The 23,757-nt window shown below is 34.3% G+C and overlaps 1 protein-coding gene across 1 annotated transcript in view; it reads left to right on the top strand.

Moving 5' to 3' along the window:
• LOC124367026 (WD repeat-containing protein 35-like) overlaps positions 1 to 23,757 on the top strand; it is a 55,679-nt gene that overhangs the window by 18,266 nt on the left and 13,656 nt on the right. Inside the window, 13 exon segments of the mRNA XM_046823708.1 lie at positions 1,077 to 1,254; positions 3,961 to 4,106; positions 5,381 to 5,599; positions 9,242 to 9,377; positions 13,165 to 13,293; positions 15,118 to 15,161; positions 15,163 to 15,210; positions 16,281 to 16,298; positions 17,832 to 17,995; positions 18,353 to 18,572; positions 20,390 to 20,565; positions 21,596 to 21,737; positions 23,267 to 23,475. Of these exon segments, the coding sequence (XP_046679664.1) occupies positions 1,077 to 1,254; positions 3,961 to 4,106; positions 5,381 to 5,599; positions 9,242 to 9,377; positions 13,165 to 13,293; positions 15,118 to 15,161; positions 15,163 to 15,210; positions 16,281 to 16,298; positions 17,832 to 17,995; positions 18,353 to 18,572; positions 20,390 to 20,565; positions 21,596 to 21,737; positions 23,267 to 23,475 (1,829 nt within the window).

Below are 23,757 nucleotides of genomic sequence, written 5' to 3'. Positions count from 1 at the left end.
AGGTACGCTTCAATTCCCCTAGACTTCATTATGTCTAATATCTTCTGCCATGATGCACTGTTGAAAGCATTCCGGATATCCAGGGTAATTACTGCCGGGATTTGTCTGGTCCGTGTGGTGCCACTTGCCGCACGATCCACTAAGTTTAAAACTTTCTGGACAGCGCTCACTGTAGAATAGCCCTCCCTGAACCCAAACTGGTTCTCAGAAAGACCACCAGTTCTTTCCAAATCTGCTTTCAGTCTGCCCAGAAGTAAATGCTCCAGCAGCTTCCCAAACGTATCCAAAAGGCATAGCGGTCTTTACGACGTGGGTATATGGTTCGGCTTTCCCTCTTTTTTCAAGAGAACCAGTCTTGCTTTCTTCCACTCTGATGGGAAATCTTCATTGAGAAGGACATGATTCATAGCCTGAAGGACTTTCTGAGGCTGGCTCTTAGCTGCATTGTAACAGCCTCTGAGGGGATGCCGTCCGGCCCTGGGCCTTCATTCTCTTCTTGGTCTTCATTCTCTTGAGGGCATCTTCAAGTTCTGCCTCCGTGAAAGTTGGAATGTGTGTTGCAGCAATCTCCTCATACATTACTTGAGGATGCTTCGGGAACAAACTATCAGCCACTTGTATAATCATTTCAGAGGATAACATAGGAAGCGACTGTCCAAACCTTTTCATGACTATCCTGTACCCGTTCCCCCACTGATCTTCATTTACACTTTCGCACACTTCTTTCCAGCGCAGCTTCATTGAATTTAAAATTCCTTTGCGAAGTTCTCTTTTTGCTTCTGCTACTGCTATTTTAAAGTGTTCAGGAGCCCTTCCTCTTGTCTTTCCCTTGTCAGAATTCTACGTGCCCTGAGGCATGTTCTTCTCAGGTCTGCAATTTCCATCGTCCACCAGTAAGCGGGTTTTCTTCTGCCACGAACGTCCTTTGCCTTGAGACTTTCCCTACATGCGCTTTTAACTAACCTAGTCAGTGAGGTTGGATCACATACTGACAATCTGCTTAGCTTCTGATCTATTGCTTCCTTAAGTCTATGAAAAGTGCTTGACAAGTAATAAATGTACGATTGTTGCTCTAGATGAAGTTGGCAATACTGTGTCTGCCAGCGGGAGGCCAGGTGTGGGTCAAGTCAGTGCAGGTTGTGGGACTGGCATGGTACGACGGGAGGAACGGCTATGTGGATGTGGACTGTCCATGCCTGGTCGTCTGCTACCAATCCGGTCACATACAGATCATGAGGGACGAGAACGATGACAGTGAGTGTTCTGATCACATGTTACAATTGTGGAAAAAGTATATTGATACCTGTATATGTAGTCACATAGAGTGTAGAACAATTGTTTTACCTGGATCGTTTAATGTGCGTATATAGTTTACTCTAAAGTATGGTGCATTATTAACTTGTAAGGTAATTGGATAGTTTAGTGGTTTACATTCAAGTTACCTACATGATTCAATAGATTTATAACTAGTCTAATTCGAGTAATTGATTAATCCTTTAAAAACTAAACTAAAATATTCATGTTGGAACATTTCAAGTTTGTTCGAAAACCTCAGGATACAGAAGAGAGTCTGTCTGTTTCACAACAAGAAAAAATGATAAATTTTCTTCAGAATATATTTCAATAATTTTAGTGCCTAAATTTTGAGAATAAACTTTTTTTAACATTATGTAACAAACGAAAAATTCTAATACATTTTTTTGGATTTTTTCATGTTTGTTACTAAAAGAGTTTTTATTTTTAGTACGGACAATTTATATTTTGCCTGTAAATTTACAAAAATTTTACTTTTTATCACAACTTGTTACTTTACAGAGCATAAAACATTCTGCGCCATTACAAACATTTTCTTCCTTAAAAATTCCTATAGAGAACAAAATTATAATTATTGATAGTTGCAGGCCCACATCATGGCATAGAACGTGCTGTACACATTAAACGTCTAATGTACACACAAGTGAATTAACACATTAAACACACAATGTGTCTAGATATAGAAAAATCGTCCATAGCAGACCACAGCTTCAAGACTAAACACGCAACAGTATTTGACAAAACAAAAGTACTTGAGAAAATTCTATACTATTATCCAAGAGAAACCTTAGAAATAATCAAGAACAAAAATAACTTTGTCGAAGAAGATGGTGTGAAATTGTCAAAAAGTAGGCAATGGTAATGAAGAATTAGAACTATTGATCATAACTAGTCATTGGTTAAGCTTCAGCCAATCATGAGAAAGCTCTGCCCCTTCAACACGCTTATACAGATGACTGCTTATTATGCAGATCACTCGAAACAGACCAATATATTTTGAAGAAAATAATTGTTTTGCAATTTTGTGTGTTGCATCAAAAATGTTTTGATGCAATTTGAACTGGAAGACGTTAGCCTAGCTTGCTGATTTACAGTTTAATTCTGTTCTATAGTGTGTTGTTGGTTCTATATACCTCAGAAAATCCACGTGTTTCTAATGTATTAGTAAATTTTGTAATCAGCCTTGGATGATTAAATTAAAGAAGAATATGTTGAGTTATGGAATTACTCTGTGGGGTAATTGCTCAGATGTGCAAAACCACTTTATTAGTCAAAAATCAATTATTAGAACAATAGGTCATTGCAACTCAAGAACATGTAAACTGTTATTTAAAAAAATTAACTTCCTTACTTTGCTGTGTATATATTTTTTTGAAATGCTGAAATTGGTACATAAGAATGCTGATAAATTTGAAAAATACAAATTTAATCATAAATCACACAAGAAATTGTAATTTGTTTTGGCACATAAACTAAAAAAATTTGAAACTAGACCTCTTTTATCTAGGTTTGAAATTATATAATAATATTCCACAGTCGTATAAAAAACTTCTCTTATCTACATTTACAAAAAACTTAAAAGAAGCACTTTGTCAAAAAAACATATTATAGTGTAAATGAATTTTTTGAAGACAGTTCATGATGAAAACGAATAGTAAAAAATATATATATAAAAAAAATTCTAATGGGTTTAAGCCTTGGATTTAATCAATGTTTTTTAATTTTTTATATCAATAAAATATACATAAAAAGTAATGTTTTAGAATAAGTTTAGTTATGTAGTTTTAATCATTGACTATGTACTAGTTTTTATTAATAATAATAATAAATTCGTTTATTTGTCATAAAACATGTTACATGCATTGACAAAGTATAATTCAGCTACAGACTAAATAGCATTTTCTTAATAATGTTTAATAAGTATAATACAAAAATATTATACATATAATAATATAAGACAATAATTGTCTAGTTGAGAATAATACTAAAGTCTATTTTGTTAATAGAAAAAACTCATTGATTAATAGAAAGGGTTTTGTAACAGTCATTCATAAAGTTTGATTATATAAATTTTAAGAGTGTATTTTTCAATCAGATGTTTCAATTTGTTATGCACTTTGAAGCCAATTACATCATGACTATTCAAAGATTTGCTCAGTCGACAATATTCAATTTAAATGTTATTTCTATTTCTTGTGTTGTAATTATGTTTGTGTATGGTTTTTTAAGTCCTTATTATTTGAAATGTAATAACTTGATAAGTCAAACAAATATAAATTAACTATTTTCCTTGGTTAATGAAAAAGGGTTTACAATGATCGAGACACTCAACTTCACCAACAATTCTAACAGCTTTCTTTTGAAGCACCAGTATTTCCTAAACTCTAGCACTATTTCCCCACAGTATTAATCCATATCTCAAAATTGACTGAAAGTAGCCAAAATATGCAGTCAGAACATAATTTTCACTTATGCAGCAAGATAGACGTCGCAATAAAAAAATAATTCTAGATAATTTAGTAGACAGAAAATCAATGTAATGTCCCCATGAAAGATTATTATTCCAAAAACTTTGATTACATTGTGATAACAGAAAACGTATTGTACAATAAATATTTGTCTATTGTCTATGATATGGTGTTGTAGGCCCAGTGGTGTTGGATACTGGGATCTCAGCTGTTTGTTGCTGCTGGAACCACAACGGTAGTGTGCTTGCTGTCACCGGTTCCACGTTGCTGTCCGGGGACACCAAGTCCTGCAACGTCATCCAGTTCTTCACACCCTTTGGAGAGGTAATAGAACCACAGAGATCCACAGTTACGTAATCCCTTCACTGTGTCCTATTATTGGGCATGGGATCTGATTGTTTTACTTGTATTATTGTACTTATTGTATTACTGTACTTTTCTCTTTTTGTTTCTTTTAATAATATTTGACATTACCAGCAGAAAATGGAGACATTTTTAAAAAGCTGTGCTTTACTCATAACCTACTGTGGTGATCTGCTAACAAGGTGGTTCGGATATTTCTGTAAGTTTTGTAGTTGAGATTTTGGTTGAGAGTATGGCCTTCTTTATTGTGAAAAACTGCTTCTGAGTAATTTTTAAAATAACAGGGAAAACTATATCACTCTGATTGTGGAACAAGCTTTTCTACACGTAACGTAGCTATGGTGGGAAGGGTTCATTCAGTGTGGGGTCAGTAAAGAGTTCATTTTGAGCTTCTTCATTGCCGACATTTTTTGGATCTCTTCAAACGAACATGATTCCAGAATCAGGAATCAAGTCAGTAACAGCACCAGGTTCCAGACACTGCACTAAGAGGAAGGTGAACTGGAGCTAAACTCAACGTTCACAAACTTTTCTTCTTGTAAACATTAACGGACAACATTATTACAATCTATAGTAAATTTTATAAAAATTAAAAATGTCCTATTAAACCTTAAAAGTAAAATTCATAACATATGTTTATTAAATTACCTCTTTAGGGTTAAATTGTAGTGTTGTTTGTTCTTGCATTTCCTGTAGCATATTTGAAACAAACTGGATAAGGGATAATGACAGAAGAAGAGGAATGATAGGAAGGTTATTTGTTTAAAGTATGTTATTGACAATAGAAGGTTTGATAGTATAACAGAATTTTGGACATTTGGCATCGTTATATGTTACGAAAAGTATAATACCTAAAGTAAGTATATGAAGTTGCTGATACCCAAAGTTTCGTGGGCTCTTTCAATTCTCCCAACTCCTACTCGGGTGTACAGAGCACCTGATACCACACATCTCCATCAGTGCAAACATATTTTATGGTATACAAATTCATGCAGCTGCATCAGAAAATCCAACTAGCAACTGAGACGTACAAACCAATTCAGAACTCTGCACTCTGAAATGACAAAATTCCAAACCAAAAGATCATCATTAGAATAAATGTTACTAGTAATTTTATTCTGTGTAATATTTTTAAATTAAACAAACGTGTAATATAGTTTACCTATAACTCTTGTGCGTTGTATTGTGTAAACTTAACATTATAGATAAATGCTAATGTGTTTCTACCATTGTAGCACTTGCGCACAATGAAGATCCCTGGACGTGAGGTATCGTGTTGTGTGTGGGAGGGCAGTTCACTCCGTGTGGCGCTGGCCGTGGACTCATTCATATACTTTGCCAACATCCGGCCCAGCTACAAGTGGGGGTACTTCTCGCACACGGTCGTCTACTCGTACAACAGACAGGACCGGCCCGGCACCAACGTCATCTTCTGGAACACCAACAACAACGAGGTCAGTCTGGTTTCTGCGTTCAATCAATTTATTGGTTTTAAGACTTTTTACAAGTATAAATGTCAGTATTGCAGCACAACGCCAAGTCTAGATAAACTATAAATAACAGATAAACCATTACATTTTGAATTCATACTTTGTTATAATTTGATAATTTTTTTATGTTAAGGTATAAAAAGAGTTGTTAAAATAACACTGTCAATTAGTTAAAAAAATTACTTCAATAAAATGACAATTAAAAGATATAAAAACAATGAAAACTAATCAACAAAAGTAAAATTCAGCAATTAATAAAATATTTATAAATAAACTAACAATAACAACAAATAAATAACAAAAAAAGGATATAGACTAATTTAAAATAACAAGAAAAAAGCAACTGTAAATATTTGAGACAATAAAGGTGTGAATCCTCTAGGGTTGTCTCGAAATGGATTCGCGCGGAGCATGGGAGAAGGTGGAGGTTGCATCCGGGTTTGAGAGTGAGTAGAATGGTGTTACAGTCACCTTCCTCCAAGGTGGCTTCGGACCTTCTCTCATTAAACAGATCAATGTCTTCTAAGGTCATTGGTCTCATTACGGGGCATGGTCACCTGAGGAAGCATCTTCACAAAGTTGGCATCCTTCAGGAGGATCCGCTCTGTGGAAGGTGTAATGAGCAGGAGGAGACTGCTGAGCACCTGCTCTTTGATTGCCCTGCAATAGCAAGAGAGCGGTATGCCATCTTTGGTAGTTTGGACAGGGGTGGTGAATTTTCCCAGGAGGACTTGATAGGTTGTTTTCGGCGGTTAGTTGAAATGCTGAAGTTGTAGACTGGTGGGCCTCATGGTGTGTTTCCAGGGTGCGCAAAAAGCCCTTGAGGCTTAAGTGCATGGCAGTAGGCCGCCCCAAGGAAAAAAAACAAAAAAAACAAAAAAAACTTCAAAACATTCCTGAAGGCTGTAAAAAGGAGTAACCAGTAACCAACTATAAGGTTTCTTTCTGAAAATTGAGTCAGGATATTATTTATCAACCAGTGGTTGCAAACTGTTAATGAAATTACTTTGCGACTGTTCATGGTTTTACTAAGACGGTTAAATTCAATTTCCAAATTATTTCGATTCCTGGTATTGTAGTTATAAATATTGGATCTGAAGTCTAATTTATCTGAGTTTTTCATACTGTACACTATGCAATCAAAAATATACAAATGTATTAACGTAGTTATTTCCTGAGAAATGAAAAGGGGCCTACAGTGGTCTAAAGGGTTTGACCCTGAAACAATTCTTGCAGCTTTCTTTTGAGCAGTTAAAATTTCATTTATCCTACTGCAATCACCCCATATTATGAGACCATACCTTAGAATGGACTGGAGGTAGGAGAAATAAGCAGTTCTTACATAGTTTTTAAGAACAAAAAACACAAGACGTTTTAATAAATAAGTTGTGCTTGACAATTTTGAAGCTATATAATCCACATGTGTATCCCAACTCAATTTATTATAAAAAAAAAAACTCCTAAAAACTTAACTTTACTAACCAAATCCTCATCTTTAACATCCACTGGTCTTAAGCTGAAACGTTGGTCGGTCACTCAAAGCGGGATATGTTTACTATAGCCAGAGAGTTCCAACAAAGTCAGACTTTTTCCGTTTAAAGTCAGAACGAATGGAGTTTTTTTGCTCTCTAGGCACTACAGTGATAAATTTTCACGTGTTCTGAGTGTAACAGTTCCACTGTGAAATCACTAAAGAAGGAGTAATAAAGGCTCCGGGGAGTTATCCCTTCGTACTTTTTGGGTGGAATGGTTAATTCCTGCTTCATTCACCCAAAGATTCAAATTTATCAAACATTATGAGTCTCAGAGAACAGAACAAGTCATCTCTTCAACATATCTTAACCACAATCAAAATGGCTATTATTTAACATTTTCTCCAACTGTACGCTAATGCACAATTTTTAGTCATCTGTTAGGTATAAAATAACCAGAGATGAACCCTTTTTGGGTGACTCAACTTATTCTACTGGTGTACAAATATTTGTCACTTGTTGATAGGAAAATCAGTAGGCTTATCCTGAAAAGTTCTTCTAGGGTCGGTCCACTGATTTGAAAGAACACATAAAAGTACACATATTTTTACACATAATTGGAAATTTTCGATCTTCCTCAACCAGTAGAGAGCGTTCTAGTTGTCTGTTCACTTTGGGTTGCAGAGTCAATGTGGGAAGCAGGGTTGCCAATTCACTTTTCCATTTTTTTCCTAGACACTGTATAACGGTTGACAATGTATGAGTACAATATTGTGTCTATGGAAACTTTTAGTCTGCTGAAGGGAGTGGAGGGAGAGATTTATCTCCCTGGAGGGAGGTTTAGGTTTGGAGGATGTTTTGATTTTGTTACCCGTTGGTGTTCTAGTTCCCATCTTCTTAACTGTGAGGAATTGCAGTCTTTTGGTAATGATTTTACTGTTGTGAATTTGAAACAGTTGTTAAGGTCTGTGATGTTGTGGCTTGCAGCATGTTGGGGGACTGGTTTGTCTTTGTAGCAGACTTTGACATCTTGTCTGTGATTTTCAAGATAAGTCTGCTGATTTTCCTACCAATCAGTAACAATCCTGGCTTTAAGCCCTATTAACACGTTTGCTGCTAATCCCTATATAGTCGTTTATGCTGACATTTTTTAAATATATTTTCACTTACTTTTGGATGAAATATGATAGAAATATATGAAAATTACTCATTAGTCACAAAAATGATCACCCTATAACCAATTTGGGGATGCAGTAACTGTTGTTATCGCTAGCTTCTGAGGATAGTCTTCCTTGCCAGCTGATAACTCTAGTTACCGCTCGTACTAGGGAAGGCCCTTTTATGGCAGTGGGAATATTCCAAATGAATACATCGTAGCTAAGTGAACTGTTTTTATTCGTTTTAGACAAACATAAACAATATTTATACGTAAGTGTGTAAACGAAAATGAATGTAAAATTTATAAAAATGTGATAAAGTTTATATACATCTCCGCTAACTCACTCAAATTCAGTTATTATTCAAATGTTTACTTGAAATTATTGTAGTTTACTAAAAATATTGTAGTACATAAGTTTATAAAAATGAAAAAAGAAGAAATATGTTTACTTCAATAAAATATTGATACAAATGTGTATATACATCCTAACCAACCCACCCAAAAGTAATTTATTATTTACAAATACGCCTAGAACTTGGTCGTTGTACACCAATTGGTCACAGGGGGAACATCCATTGTGTTGCACAATCACTTACTACTATAGAAACTTTTAAAAAAATCATGAAAAAGTCTAATGTGAAAACAAAGTGCATAAAAATACGGGAAAAGTACCTCCCGAGGAGTGAAAAATACGGTGTTGTGATAGCTTGAGTGCTGGCCCCACACTGACCTCATTTCAGAACCACAGTTCTGTGGTGACCTCTGTGGTAACCACAGTTACCACCCGCTCCTAGTGCAGCGTAGCGGTGGTAACCAGAGTTACCGCCCGCAGCGAACAATAATATTATCATATTGATTTCAATCTCAGGTGGTATTTAAGGGAAATTGCTTTTGTGCGTAATTTGATGTGTTCTATATCTTGCTGATTTGCTCTGAGTTAAAAGGTCTATTTAACAAGGAATTGTTGGTGTGCAGTGTTATAGCAAAAAGGTGCGAGGGCTGCTAGGTGTGGCGGCGTGCAAGGACCACTGCGTGCTGGCTGTGAGAGCCGAGGATGCGACTGGCCAATTCGGTTTGATACTGTGCAATGCCATTGCCACACCAGTGGACTGTGAGTAGGTGTTATTCTACCCATTGTCTCAAAACTGTAAGGTTCCAATTAACCCTTCCCACGCCGTAGATATATATATATGAATGGTAGACTTTAATCAAAACGCCAAATAAAGTTATATCCGATATTATAGATTATGTCTCTTGGAGAGTTCTTTAGCTCACAAAAGACCTTTGAAATACCTGGTACACGCTTTGTGCTTATTGCGGTTGCCAAGGAAGTATTTATAAACAACCTTCACTCTGCGGTAGGGGAGGGGAGCGCCTTTTGTCTAACTCCGACCACCTGCTCATCAGTTCTGTGTCTCCTACAGAGCCATAACCAAACATATCCATGGCGTGTATTACTGCTTTCTCGGTTGTGACAAGTACGCGTGTCTACTACATATCTCGTTATTATTCTTCATCGGGTGGTAGTGTTGTGATTAGTTTGACATATTTATCTTGTTTTGTTGTAAAATGTAATCAAACTTATCAGTTTAACTTGAACTTAAAAAAACAAAATTGTTTACTTGTCTTGGCTTATAGAAAAGTTAATGGATTTACTGGTGGCGTGCAAAGGGTTAATTGATCAGTGCAAGTTTAATTTTGTCTCAGTTCTTCCAAATCTATTGATATTTTCATTCTTACATCAACATTAATAATGGTATTATAATCAGGCTAATGTTTGTGAAGTTGTCTGACTAAAACATTACTGATTTAATACGAGGGGGTACCCAAAAAAAAACCGGAATTGTATTGCTGGCAGCCGGCAGCGTGTAGTACACATTCCTGCCGCTAGGCGTGTGTCGCGCAACCCATTGCGAGCTCAGTGACCCCAGTTCCGTTGTCATAGTGCATTCTGTTCGTTCGTAGTGACTGTTTTCGCTAACCCTGTTTTGTTCTTGTTTCGTTTTTTGTCATGGCAAGTTTAAGTGAACAATGTGCAGCTATGAAATTTTGTTTTTTACTTGGTAAAAATGCTGCAGAAACTATTTTAATGTTGAATACAGCTTACAAAGATGATGCTATGGGGAAAAACTCAGGTCTACGAGTGGTTCGCTCGATTTAAAAATGGCGACATGTCGATTGAAGACAAACCTCGTTCTGGACGTCCATCAACCTCTCGAACGGACGAAAATGTTGAGAAAATTCGTGAACTTGTGCTCACCGACCGTCGACAGACAATTGAGGAACTATCAGAGAGTAGTGGGTTAACTTGGAGCTCGGTTTCAGCGAATTTTAACAGGAGATTTAGGACTGAAAAGGGTTGCTGCCAAATTTGTTCCTCGACATCTGACTGACCACCAAAAGGCACATCGAGTTGAAGGCAGTTTTTAGCCAAAAACGGCATGGTTCCGCTGCCCCACGCACCTTACTCGCCTGACCTCGCTCCATGCGACTTTTTTAAATTTCCACACATGAAAAGAGGCTTGAAAGGTCAACGATTTGACAGCGTTGAAGAGGTTAAGAAAAAAACCAAGCTTGAGCTTGCAGCCATTTCTAAAGATGACTACAAAAAATGTTTTGATCAATGGAAATACCGTTGGGACAAGTGTATTAGTTGTAATGGAGATTATTTTGAAGGAGATAAGGTCGTATTGTAAAAAATTTGATAATATATAATTTTTATAAAATAATTCCGGTTTTTTTTGGGTACCCCCTCGTATATAAAATATGATTGCTTGGTTAGCCTAAGTTAAGAGCACTTCATTTTAAGACTCATAATGAGGGTAAATCAGTGAAATAAGAATAATACATTTTTTTTATTGTAACTAAATTAGTGACCATTCAAAGTTATTAAACGCATAATCATAATCAAATAACTTTATTTTAATCTTTTTAACCCTACACAAGTATATCATAGATAACAATTTTTGAAGTGGTGGGAGGGGGGTTATGCGAAAAATGTAGATCACAATTTCACTATCACCACTGTTTAAGTTGTTATGAGTATTTACCAAACAAATTTGTTATAATCAATACTGTTTGCTGTAGTGTTTGTTCTATTAAATGTAACAGGAATAAAAAAGAAATTGCCTTTGTTCTTACTTCTTGATTTCTTTGAATATTTTGTTGTGATGACAGTTTTTCGGTTGACAGCTACAATAGCTAACCAAAGTCTAGTATGTTGATGCATGGTAACAAATTCAAAGTTTAAGTCTCATTGCTCTTTTTACTCATAGTTGGCACATTTGTTTCAATAATTGTTAGTGTTTATTATTCTTTATATGTGGACTTAGGTTTATGTATAAAAATGGGCAAAAGAGAATGTTTAAAAATGGAATTTGAATTGATATACAATCAAACACTGAACTTTCTGATGATGACATTTTCTACTATTGTTTATTTGAGTTATGATTCAAATGATGTTTTAGGAAATCAGAGTAGAATTGTAACAGGCATTTATTAAGTGATTAATATTTTGAACTATTATTGGACCAGACTCTTCAACTAAGTACACAAATAAGCCTAGCTTTCTATTTTTTTATGCTGTTATTTAACTACATGAAAAACCCATCAATGTTAATTATTTTTGGTTTAGGTTCCTGATTTTTTGTTCTGGAGTTCAAGAGTTTCTAAAATATGACAGTAGTAACATATAAAATTAGAACAAGAGCTGCACGGGTTTTTATTGTTGAGGATTTTGCTTTTTTGTAGTTAAAAAACTTCTGTTGTTCTCACTATACTAAATTATCTATTTTTACAAAACCTCAAAATGCAAATCAGTCTGTACTTATATCAAAAAGCTTTCTTAGATGTAGTTTTTTTTCTTTAGGAAGGTAACAAGTACCTGATAATGTATAAAAAGTATTATCTTAAATCATGTAGTTGTCCTTTGTAGTGGTGTTATGGGGGACTTGTTTAAATAATCAATTTTTGAGAGCTTTCAAGCTTAAAAAAGCAAGTATTTTGAATAACAGCAAACATGAATTTTAAAGAGCATTGCCAACCAGCTTTAAAAAAGTGTAACTGGTGACTTTGCCAAGTATCTACATTTTGGAAACAATATTATGTCAAAATATACCCTGACAAGGGTCCGAGACATTCCCGGGTGTGAAACAGGAGGCAGAGACAACTACCAAACTGGGAAACACAGAATGGTAGTTTATGAACACCTGCCCTTGCAGGCTGGTATCCACTTTATAAACAGATTACCAGATTCCATCAAATATGCTCCAACACCGAAGGTGTTAATAATTTGTCTAAAACGTTTGACCTCAAAGACAATATTTTATAATGTAGCTAAATTTTTGGCTGATAATTGGGAGACCACCATTATTACACTGGTGTTGGAAGTGGAAACATTTGGTGTCCTAAAAGGACCTTGCGCCTCCCTTACTTTAATTTTGTGTCCTCAAAATCCGAGGCTTTTTCAAAAACCAATCAGATTTGAGGGCTCCTGTTCTCTGATATCCTCGGGGCTGAGGAGATATGCTCCCAGGTATCTTTTCCGAGTTTGGCAGGACAATCTAACCAAATGTTCTCTGCTGATTCCTCCTCTTCTCCACAGAGTCTACATTCGTTAGTCTGGCTAAGGCCTACCTTCATAAAATGTTTCCTTAGGGGGCCACGTCATGTAAGTTTTTACCTTACATAATGACTTTTGCTATATAAATTATTACCTGCAATAAAAAGTTTAAGTTTGATGTGTAGATGTGCTAAGATACACATAATTTAAAACAAGGGGGTAGTGAGATAAGGTAAAGTAGTTCCACCAGCATATACTGCTATAAAATTGAAAAATGCAAGAATGTATCATTGAAAACGTAATAACCTAACCAAAATTAATTTTCACATTGTTGCAGCTAAATATATGGACATGGAACCGCTGTTTGTGGCAATCAATTCGAGCCACGTGTTTGCTGCGTCCAGGGACAACTTCTTGTTGTGGCATTACATCACACCTAAGACACACTCCACACTGGGCAACGCAGGTTGGTGCACCAACCTCCATAATGATGGAGCTAAGGGGGGTTAAAACAAGTGTTTATGCATTTCAGATTCTGTTTTTAAAAGGTCAAAGCATAAAAAAAAATACAAACAAAGCACTGTTGAATATTGTATAAAGATTAACAAACCACAATTTTGTGAGTGGGTGCAGTCAATTTGTGTTGAGTTTCAATAAGTTTTATGAGTAAATGTTATTAAACCCTTTCTGGACCTTTCTTTATTATACATTTTTTAAATATTTTAATTTTTTCAATTCTTGTTATTTATTTTTGTGTGTAGAAAATTGTATTGTATATACTAATAATAAGTCACCACATGTGAACTCTTTTTACATTTTTCCGGTACAGTGTGACAAAAAATTGTCAAATTATACAAAACATATATACTTATTTTAACATATTTACATATATTTATATATTAAATTGCATTAGTTTTCATACAAAAGGACATTTTTGATAATAAATATAGAGGGTACAAGTACTAATCCTTGTGGCACACCTCATTTATTGCATCATATATGTTGTGTGTGTAGCTGAATCAATGAGCATTAGACATTAGGTTAGCATATGTTTATTATTTTTGTTTTTAAAGGTTGGCATTATGCTCCAAGTACGATAACTTTTTGAACATCCACTGTAGCTTCGCATATAGTGCTAAAATGTAGATGATTCTTGTAAATATGATGTTGCAAAAAGAAAAAGTATTGGACCGTTTTAAGTCTTCAGTTACCAAATTTGGATGTTACAGTGTCCTTTTAAAGTCAAGTTAAATGAAAAGATCTTTTTTAATTTGTTATTCAAATGAATAATGTAAAATATAAAATAATTTACAATTTTTAACACATTTGACATATTCTATAAGGACAGAATGTATGTTTGAATCAAAATAATTACATACTATTTTAGGTTAAAATATTTATACTTATACTATATTTATTACATAAAGGGATAGAACATTACATAAATTGAAATATTAAAATAAATCCTTCAAAGTGGAGGTGGAAAGTTCTTGTCAAAAGAGAAGACTGCTAAATTAATTAAATATTCCTTCAACAGTTTTTGAATTTGGATTGGTTTGTAATTTTTGTGATAATTGATGGTATTCATTTCAAAAACTTATTCTCCGTGTACGTAGGGTTTAAAAAAGTTTCATTTTTTTCAAGTAAGATAGTTTCAAAAATATATTGACTCTGAAAATAAACATTTAATATTTTCAGATTCCAAAAATGAAGTTTTGTTGATTTGTCATTGTTTAGGTTTTACATCATTCTAATCATACTCCTTTGTTGTTTCAAAATATTGTTCATATATATTATTTTGGTAGAGCCATTCAAAACTATACAAAAAGAAATTTGAGAATATAAATAGACAAAATATATATATTTTTTTAATATTTGACAAAATGTAAATTGCAAACATTTTTATTAGAAATTTGTATATATGTTCAACCAAATTCAGATGTTAGTCTACCAATAACCTTAGGCAACAAGTGACATTTTAATGTTAGTCAGGCAGGTGTCATTGCATTAATTTGGCAGGTAAATTTTTGAATCCCAGTTGCACAGTGGTTCTAACTTGTTTAGTTATGTAAATTAACAAGTATATTAATTATATACTAAGTATACTTATAAGTATACTAATTAAGTAACGATATACTTAACAAGTGTTAGTTGATTTATTTATTTTTAGTAATTATTTAATTTAATTTGAATTTTTGTGACATGTGTCTGAAGTGGTCTCAACTCTTGAACATTTGTGATATTCACCAGTTTATTTCGACATTAATACTTTAAGTTGGCAACATTGCAGGTTCCCGTCATCGCAAGGAACGGCTGTACCACATTGACGACACAACCGTCGGGAGTGGCAGAGGTTATACAAGATCTAGACCATACTTTCCAAGTAAGATAGAGTCTCTATTCTATACAATTATGTTTTACCAGGTAAGCAGAATCTGATTATCAACTTTTACTGAGATTAATAGAACAATTTTTATATAATTCTATATAGGCTATACATGTAATGTTGATAAAACTTAGTATTTATCCAAACCTAAATGTAAAGCTTGCCTTAATAAGCTTTTTCGAATTTGTTCCAAAACATTATATTTAAAAATTTAATTTTGATTGTGATTTTAAATAAGCCTGGTGTTAGAAAATTTTGAAAGAATTCAAGATGGGTTAAAATTAAAAATAGGATCCATTCTTTTATAATAAATTAGTATTTTGCACATAGATTAGAACTGACAAGGTTATTTTTTAATCTTTGCTTTTAGTTAATAGTTCATCATTGAATGCATTTGTAAATTACCAAGGAAGAAATATACAAATTAGAGTTAAAAGTGAAAAAAATATCATATCACTGTACAAAAAATAAAGATTTAAAGTTATTTTGGCATTTACCTCACTACTTAAGTTGTGTATCTATTGGCTAGATATTGTTATTTTAATATCTTCTTAACTCTTTTAATGCCCACCACTTTTAGCACAGTTATCTAAAATTGCCAAGGCATATTTTGTCTGAAATGGAAATTTCCTCATATCTTAGGAAATAAGTTATTTTTTACGAGTATATTAAAAAAATTTCTCTGTAGGCAATTAAATGGGCTTGTCTATATGAAATATATGTATAATATGCCTCTTAATGTTATTTTATATTTAAAAATCTGTTTAAGTTTTAAAATTTTGTGTGTGTTTGTTTACTATATTTGAACCCTTTTCATTGCCTTTGTTTTGTTATTATTATTAGAATCTTTCTTTACATGGGTGCCAAATTTTAAGGTCTCATCTTGAAATATGCAGGTGATATTGGGATTATAACATATACTTATTTGGGCAACAATATATGGGAGCAGGCCGATTAATAGAACAATTTCATACATACTTACTCTTGTAGGATGAAAATAATAAACCACATAATAACTGTGAATTGCTTGTGTATCTTTATTTTACTAATTCGTTTTTTTGTTTCAGCCAACCATCAGCACACAGGTAAGCTATTTGTTTCAATAGTTTAATATTTAGTGTAACATTTATCTATTGGATGGGTATATAGAACGGTTAGGTTGTGAAAAATAATAAATTCCAGCATCATTTTGATTCTAGTTAACTAGCTTTCAGTAAAAAGTTAATTATTTCTATTTACAAAACTTTTAAAATTAATAAATTATTAAGTTTGCTGTATTTATAAATTACGAATAAAGAAAGAATCGTGTGACAATAATGATAGCAGCCATAAGTTAGATTTTATTTGCCTTCAGATTTTCTAAAGCTATGCCAGTTAGTCAAATTATCAGTTTTCAAATATTACAATATTCACAGTATTTGAAGTACACAGTAATATGTACTTTATTATGAACAACAGTGATAAATGAAACTATTAACATATTTTACAAGCTAATATAAAAATATTACATCAAAATCTTTGTTCATATTTTGATATATTTATGATCTTGCAAAGCTGCAAGTCTGCTGCATCAATCAAAGGACAACAGCTGATGGGTAGAATTCAAATTACCAAGTGTGAAGTATGTTATTGTCATTCTGTCTGTACGATAAAACGAAGGTATAAATAAACCAAATCAACCGCAGACGCCCACACTCAGAAGATGTTCACTAATTTTTGTTGTCAAAATATGTCCTCTATAAGAATATATGCGTGTTTATATTTTTTAAAGTTTCATCACGGCTAAGGGTGGTTTGAAATTTTGGGCTGGTTTCTATTGAGCAGATTTATTTTAATGGTAACGAAACAACTATTTGGTATATTATATTCTTATTTGCCATTTATATTTAAAAAGTAGGCTTATCTTTACCAGATCGGAAGAATATTTAACTTTTTCTTCATAGAGTGTGTTCTTGTTAATGTCTCTGTGATAAAAAGAGAAATATCCTTCCAGTTTGGTAAAGGTAAGTCTGATCTTCCTATCCTATCTAATTTTTTTTAGTGAGTATCAAAGTTATTGATGTTTACTTATTATTCTTATACAGAAATTGGTATATAATTCATAATTGAGACCAAACTTTGGTATCAGTATTGAAATTGATTTCTTTTGGTATTCGCCCTTCTCTAATAAAAATGGTGATAACATTTATTTAGAGTCAGACTGTATTCTTATTTCTGGTTTCCAAAACCATTTCGGGCATTCAAAATCAATAAATTATATGGAATTCGAGATAAATTTGGATCATTCTGGACATTCAAAATCATTCTGGGTCTCCAATATCACTTGAAACATTTAATATATTTTTTAGTAATGAAATGTATTCTGTTTACCAGGATATTCTGGTACATAAAATCGATTTGAGTATCTGAAATCATTACGGGTTTATAAACAATTCTAGTACCCAAGATAATTTAAGATGTCAAAGATCAATGTGGCCATATCAAAGAAAATAAATTTAGAGTTTGAGAAGTAAATTCGTAAATCAATCAATTAATCAATTAATTTACTACTTATTAAAAATCTGTTTCAAATCAAACACTTGATTTATTTGTTATTCTGAAGTTGACTGGTATGACAGGTGTCTGTGGATCCCATATGCTGCATGGCAGTGAGTGAGAAGGTCTTGTTGATCGGTAGACAGTCCGGCACCATCCAGCGGTACAGTCTGCCCCAGGTGGCTCTGGTCCAGCGGTATTCCCAGTTGTGTCGTCCTCACAGCATTGCCATCAACTGTAACTCCACGTATGGTTCTCTTCCTTACACTTAAAAAATAGTCTGATTTTCCAACTGATTCCATTTGTAGGTTTTAATTGTCTGATTGAATTTCTGGTAGTTTTGTGTCCAAAGCTCTCCAAGCTTCAACATTTAAGTGATACTTTAAAAGTATGCAAAATATTTTAGTTATTGAATAAATTGTGAGTTAGTTACAGTAGTGATTATGCTCAGCTTCATATTATAAAATATTTTAATGTTAAACTAAAGGTTTAAAAAAAATATGTTACTAGGATTTTTTAATACCTTAAACATATTTTAAAAACGTGTCTAGCATTTCTGTGATGACATAAAATCAAAGTGGGTTAAGCCTGAAACGGTGTGCAGGATGGCATCTGTTATTGATGTGACTGGAGTTTTGACATTGCTGGAGCTGGAAGGAGCTTCTGGAGGGTCGAATCTGGAACGAAAGGATGTGTGGGCCATGGTGTGGGCTACAGACAATCCCCAGCTGCTGGCCATCATGGAGAAGACCAGGATGTACGTGCTGAGAGGGGAAGATCCTGAAGAGCCCATTCCAAGTGTGGGTTACATCTGTTCATTCCAGGTGAATTGAATGAGCTTACAAAATGATCTAATACTTATTTAATTACTGAATGGAGACATTCACTAATTTGTTAATTTGACATAAAAAACTCCTTTAAAATCCCAGTAGCTCTGTATAATTTCTGCGCTTTTTCAAAGCTTGTATTGTTTGAGATTTCTGGATTACTCTGACCGTGCTTGGTTTTAACTGCAATGGTACAGAATTAAATTTCAGATTGTTGCTATGAAAATACCAGCAGCCAGAGATGATCGATCTAATCCTGAATAGAAAAAAATAGAGATAGGGTACAGGATAGGGTTACTAGGGTACCCCTGCTTTAGGATGGTACAGATGGTTATGGGTAAATAATATTTCCACTACCTTCTAAACATATTAATCCTAAACATCTCCCAATGTTTGTACCAGCATGAAATATGCTTCATTGAGTGGTCAAATATTCAAAAGTTGAATTTTTAATTAATATTTACGTTTTTGGAGGAGTTTCTCCACAAAACTGTTCTGCAACTTGATAACCCTTGCTAACAATCAGAAGTTGAAGATCTTGCAGAGGAAACTTACGGGTACACTTTTTATTCCCTAATGCAGCATCCCTTATTCAGTCCCTTGACCAAGGTGGTTTAGGAAAGAGACTTATCAAAGTAAAATGTCCTGAACTTTTCCATGTGCTTTTATAAACATTGAAAATGGTCCTGCCGTTATGGTGGCAGATACATTATTGGAGTTAGTCTACACTTCAAAGTTCCGAGTTTATCCCAAAATCTTTGGCAAAATATTGCCATAGTCAAGTACTGATCACAGCGTACTACAGCTTAATTTATCCCCACCTTTCATATGGAATTGTATTGTGGGAAGCCTGTGCAAACAACCATTTTATAAGAGTTTTCAAATTAAAAAAAAAAGCAATTCACATCATCGCTAACTGGAATTTCAGAGAGTCGTATAGGACAGTGTTAAAAAATTTGCAACAGTTGACCCTGTCGTGTATCTATATCTTAGAAACAACCTTATTTTGTTTGTCCAAATGTGCCTTAACCAGAGGACGAGACATACATGAATATTATGCAAGAGGCAGAGATAACTACCGTATAGGAATGCACAGAATGGTGGTTTATGAACATTTACCTTCGCAGGCAGGTGTTCATTTTATAAACAGATTGCCAAACTCAATTAAAAATGTCTCAATGCCCAAGGTGGTAAAAATTCATCTCAAACTCTGAATGGCATCAAATGCCTTTTACAATGTTGATGAGTTTCTGGCATTTAATTGGGAGACCACATGATGAGGAAACTGACTTCTGCACTGGAAGTGGGTGTAATGACAGGGGATGAGTGGTGTGTGAATGTGGTCTTGATGTGGGATGAATGTCAAAATTTTAGATTTGATAAATGACGTTTGCTATGTAGTGAATATATTGTTTATTGCAAATAAATGATTTGATTTGAGGAAAATTTAAGAACAACCTTCCGAAGAAGGTTGTTATAATTTTATTTTTATTTAAAAATTTCTTTGGAAGGCAGAAAAATGGCTTTTCCGTAAGTTTTTTGTGAAAAGGGAAGGACAGAGATTCAATAAACCTGTTATCAAACGTTTTGAGTCAGCTTTGACAGTAGCCATTGTTTTTTTTTTAACTGAGTTTAGTTTTCCTCAACTGATTGTCGGTTGAGTAACGGTCAGCAGTTATAACGCCAGATGCATATTATGATACTGTAGTGCAAATTCAAACTCATGTCATTCTCCTGTATGACAGTTAGATTTCTATAAAGATATATTTGTTATTAAGATTGGTGTCTCGTCAGTTGAACACTTGTTATTCCAGGACCTGGAAATTCGGGCAGTGCTGCTAGATGAGCTGATGCACTCAGAACCCACCAAGGAGCAGCACCTGTTGGACATGGAGGTGAAGAGTCTGCGGGATACCAGGCAGCTGCTGGACAAGGTTGGCATCACCGAGGCATCTGCCTTCATCGAGGAGAACCCTCACCCTCGGCTCTGGTAGGTCCAGAGATAGCACAGAACTTGTGTTGATGCTTTAAAACCTGCAACCTTTTTCAGAGTGCGCATATAATAAATCACTGAGCAGTATAACGCGCCAAACTGTTACACGTAAAATAAACCTACCATACAGAACTAGAATATGTACAACACTATTAGAATAACTGAACGATTTCAAAAACTTTTATTGCCAAATGTCACAATAAGTCGGTAAAAACAGTAGTAGCTTACAACAAATGCTGTGCTTCTTCATATGGGACCTAACGGCAAATGCTATGCTGTCTCGTTTGGCTGTCATTCTGCTCACTTGTCAAAGCTGGTTAAAACTTGATTGAAGCTGTTGAAATTTGAGAAATATGCAAAGTTACTGGGAAGACTTTCTAAAAGAAAGATGGCTGAAGAATCGTAGAGAAATAATGATACTGTTTTTCTGATAACATTTTTCTAGCAGCAATTTTCGATGTTATTGGTTCTGAGATTGCGCAAAAATGTGGAGCTTGTGGTTGTGGAAGTGGTTACAAGACGAAAGGCATGTTAAACCTTTTGGAAGAGCAAGATGTAGAGAAGTTGTGGTGATTAGCAATACTGGTGTGGAAATGCAAGAAGCTGAGATTTGGATAATGATGATGGTGATAATTCTTAAGGCAACTTGCACATAGGAATTTAATGTAAATTTAACTAGTGAACGGTTCATCTTGCACTTCCATACTGACTATACAGTTGGTAATATTGCCTAATACAAATAGGTAATCGTATTATGTCTATTTCACTGAAATAAATTTATTCATTTTTTCATTTCACTAATAGAGTAGACTATTTCTTCCATCCCAATAACTCAAATTTGCGGTTAGTGGTGTGCCGTTCTTGAACATCCATAGGGTTTTCAGATATAAGAGGCTTGAGATGCGTCACTAAAAAATAAATATAAAAAAACTAATAAAAAGTAAATTAATTTTTATTTTACTGTGTTTACTCTTCTACATTGGTAGCTATAATGACACCTAAATGATAATGTTCTCTGTGTTTGAAGGCGTTTACTGGCTGAGGCTGCAGTGAAGAAGCTAGACCTAGTGACAGCGGAGGCAGCGTTTGTGCGTTGTAGTGACTATGCAGGTGTCCAGCTTGTTAAGCGGATCGCCAATGTCACCAGTGATCATCTTAAGCAGGCTCAGGTAAAGTGTTTGGATTAGAAATAGCTTCAATGAAACTGTCAGATATGGCTGGCACATCTTCAGCATTAATTTGCTTCTCATACTTCTTTCCTTGTCCTTTTTTGTGCACCAAAAAAGGTGCACAGAAAAGGACACCTTTTTTTGTTATTTTCTCTTTTACTTTGAGTATGTGGAAGGTTGAGCCTTTACTCAGTAGTTTTATAGTTCTAAATGTTAATATAAATAACAGTCAAGGGCAATTTTAAATAATATAAGAAATTAAAATCTTTACTAAAATTGTTATTGAAGAGATTTTGTTCAGTGGATAAGCACATAGAAAGTCACTAGGACAGCTTATTATTGTTAATAGCCCTTATGGTGGCAAGCTATTTGAGAAAAGAAATGAGTGTGAATTGAGGGTTAATCTCGATGCTTGCTGTACATTGTAAACTGTATCATCAGAATAATTAAACATTTAATATTATTACAACCTATTTTGTCTATGAGAGTCACTCTGACATACCGGCAGATAGTGCATCTTATCATTCTTATCTGATTCTCTTAGTGCCAGCCAGTACCTGACAGCAACTTCGGTTCATGGTGTTACTTGTCTGTTTGGGAAAATAAATTTCGTGAATTCATGGAGTTGTTGAGATAATATTTTAGGGCTAAGATTTTGAAGTCAATTTGTCTCTAGAGGGGTGCTTCAAAACATCTCAAAAAATTGCCTTTGGTTTTGAAGCACCATCACTTGCTACTGTTTTTAGGTGGTATTCGGAATTTCAAAGGGGTTGTAAAATCATTTCAAGACAACAAACCTTAGGTAATGCCGCATTCCGCCTTGATTCAAGAAATACCGATTGATGAAGAAAGTATTGTACACGGTTTTCTTCAGGAATACAGGTCTGGTGGAGAGAGAAAGGACAGTCAAGTGAAGTTGATACAATGAACACTGCTTGCCAGAAGTCCTTTAGGACTTGAACATTAAGGTTTTAATTTTGCTTTGCACCATTACAATGCCTCTTCTTACATTGCTAACAAAACTTTGGAGTATTTGGCCAAAATTGTAATTAAAACGATAGAGTATTTACCTGATTTCACTGTACTTCTGATTGTTTTTTCAATCTGAAGAAACATTTGCGCAATCATTACTCTTTTTTGGAAGGAGAAACTGATGATGAGGTTCGTAAATATTTTGACTCCATTCAAAACATAGAGTGACTAAGTGCTTTAAACATGTAGAAAATCCAACTTCAAAAGTGCATTGACATTGGAGAGGAATACTTTGAATGTGCCTAACATTTGGTAATTCTAAAATAGTAGCTTTCGATATACCTCAAAATGTTCAGTGACTCTCTTGTAATTATGCCACTACTTATCTAGATTACAGCATTTAAAAGCAATGTTGCTTTTGTAATTATTTTCAAAATTGTACTTGTATTATTGTTTGTAGTCTTTCTTTTGATGTTTCCTTACAGTTCTTTTATTTACATACTAGGATCCAGTTTTGTCAATGGTCTGTCTTGTAAATTTCCATCACCGTACGGTAGGTGGCGGCGTATCTCCACGAGTTCGACGAAGCTGAGCAGCTGTACCTGGATGCAGATAGGAGAGACCTGGCTATTGCGTTGCGCGAACGGCTGGGAGACTGGTTCCGTGTGGTGGAGCTCCTCAAAGCCTCGTCTACTGCAGGGTCCACCGCGCAATGCGAGGCAGCCTGGGACAACATTGGAGAGTACTTCGCAGAGCGCAGTCAGTGGTACGCTTGCATTACACCATATGTCTGAGTAGTAATCTGCATCTGTAAAGAGATTGTCTTCATTGTTTTAAGTCCATAACAGCTTAATAAGAATGACAAAAATGAACAAGAAAATGCTTTTTTTTACATATTTTTATTTTATTATTTTTTTTTATACAGATTTTTTACTTTTGTTACTGAATTTGACGTACGTCTTTTGCATGAATAAAAATCGAGATGCATCACTTTTGAAATTTTTATCATATTGTTTTTCACACTATTGAAACTTATATAACTGTACTG

This window comes from Homalodisca vitripennis, chromosome 7 (genome assembly GCF_021130785.1).
Source record: "Homalodisca vitripennis isolate AUS2020 chromosome 7, UT_GWSS_2.1, whole genome shotgun sequence".
Lineage (NCBI taxonomy): Eukaryota > Metazoa > Arthropoda > Insecta > Hemiptera > Cicadellidae > Homalodisca > Homalodisca vitripennis.
This window is presented reverse-complemented; position numbering and strand designations above follow the sequence as displayed.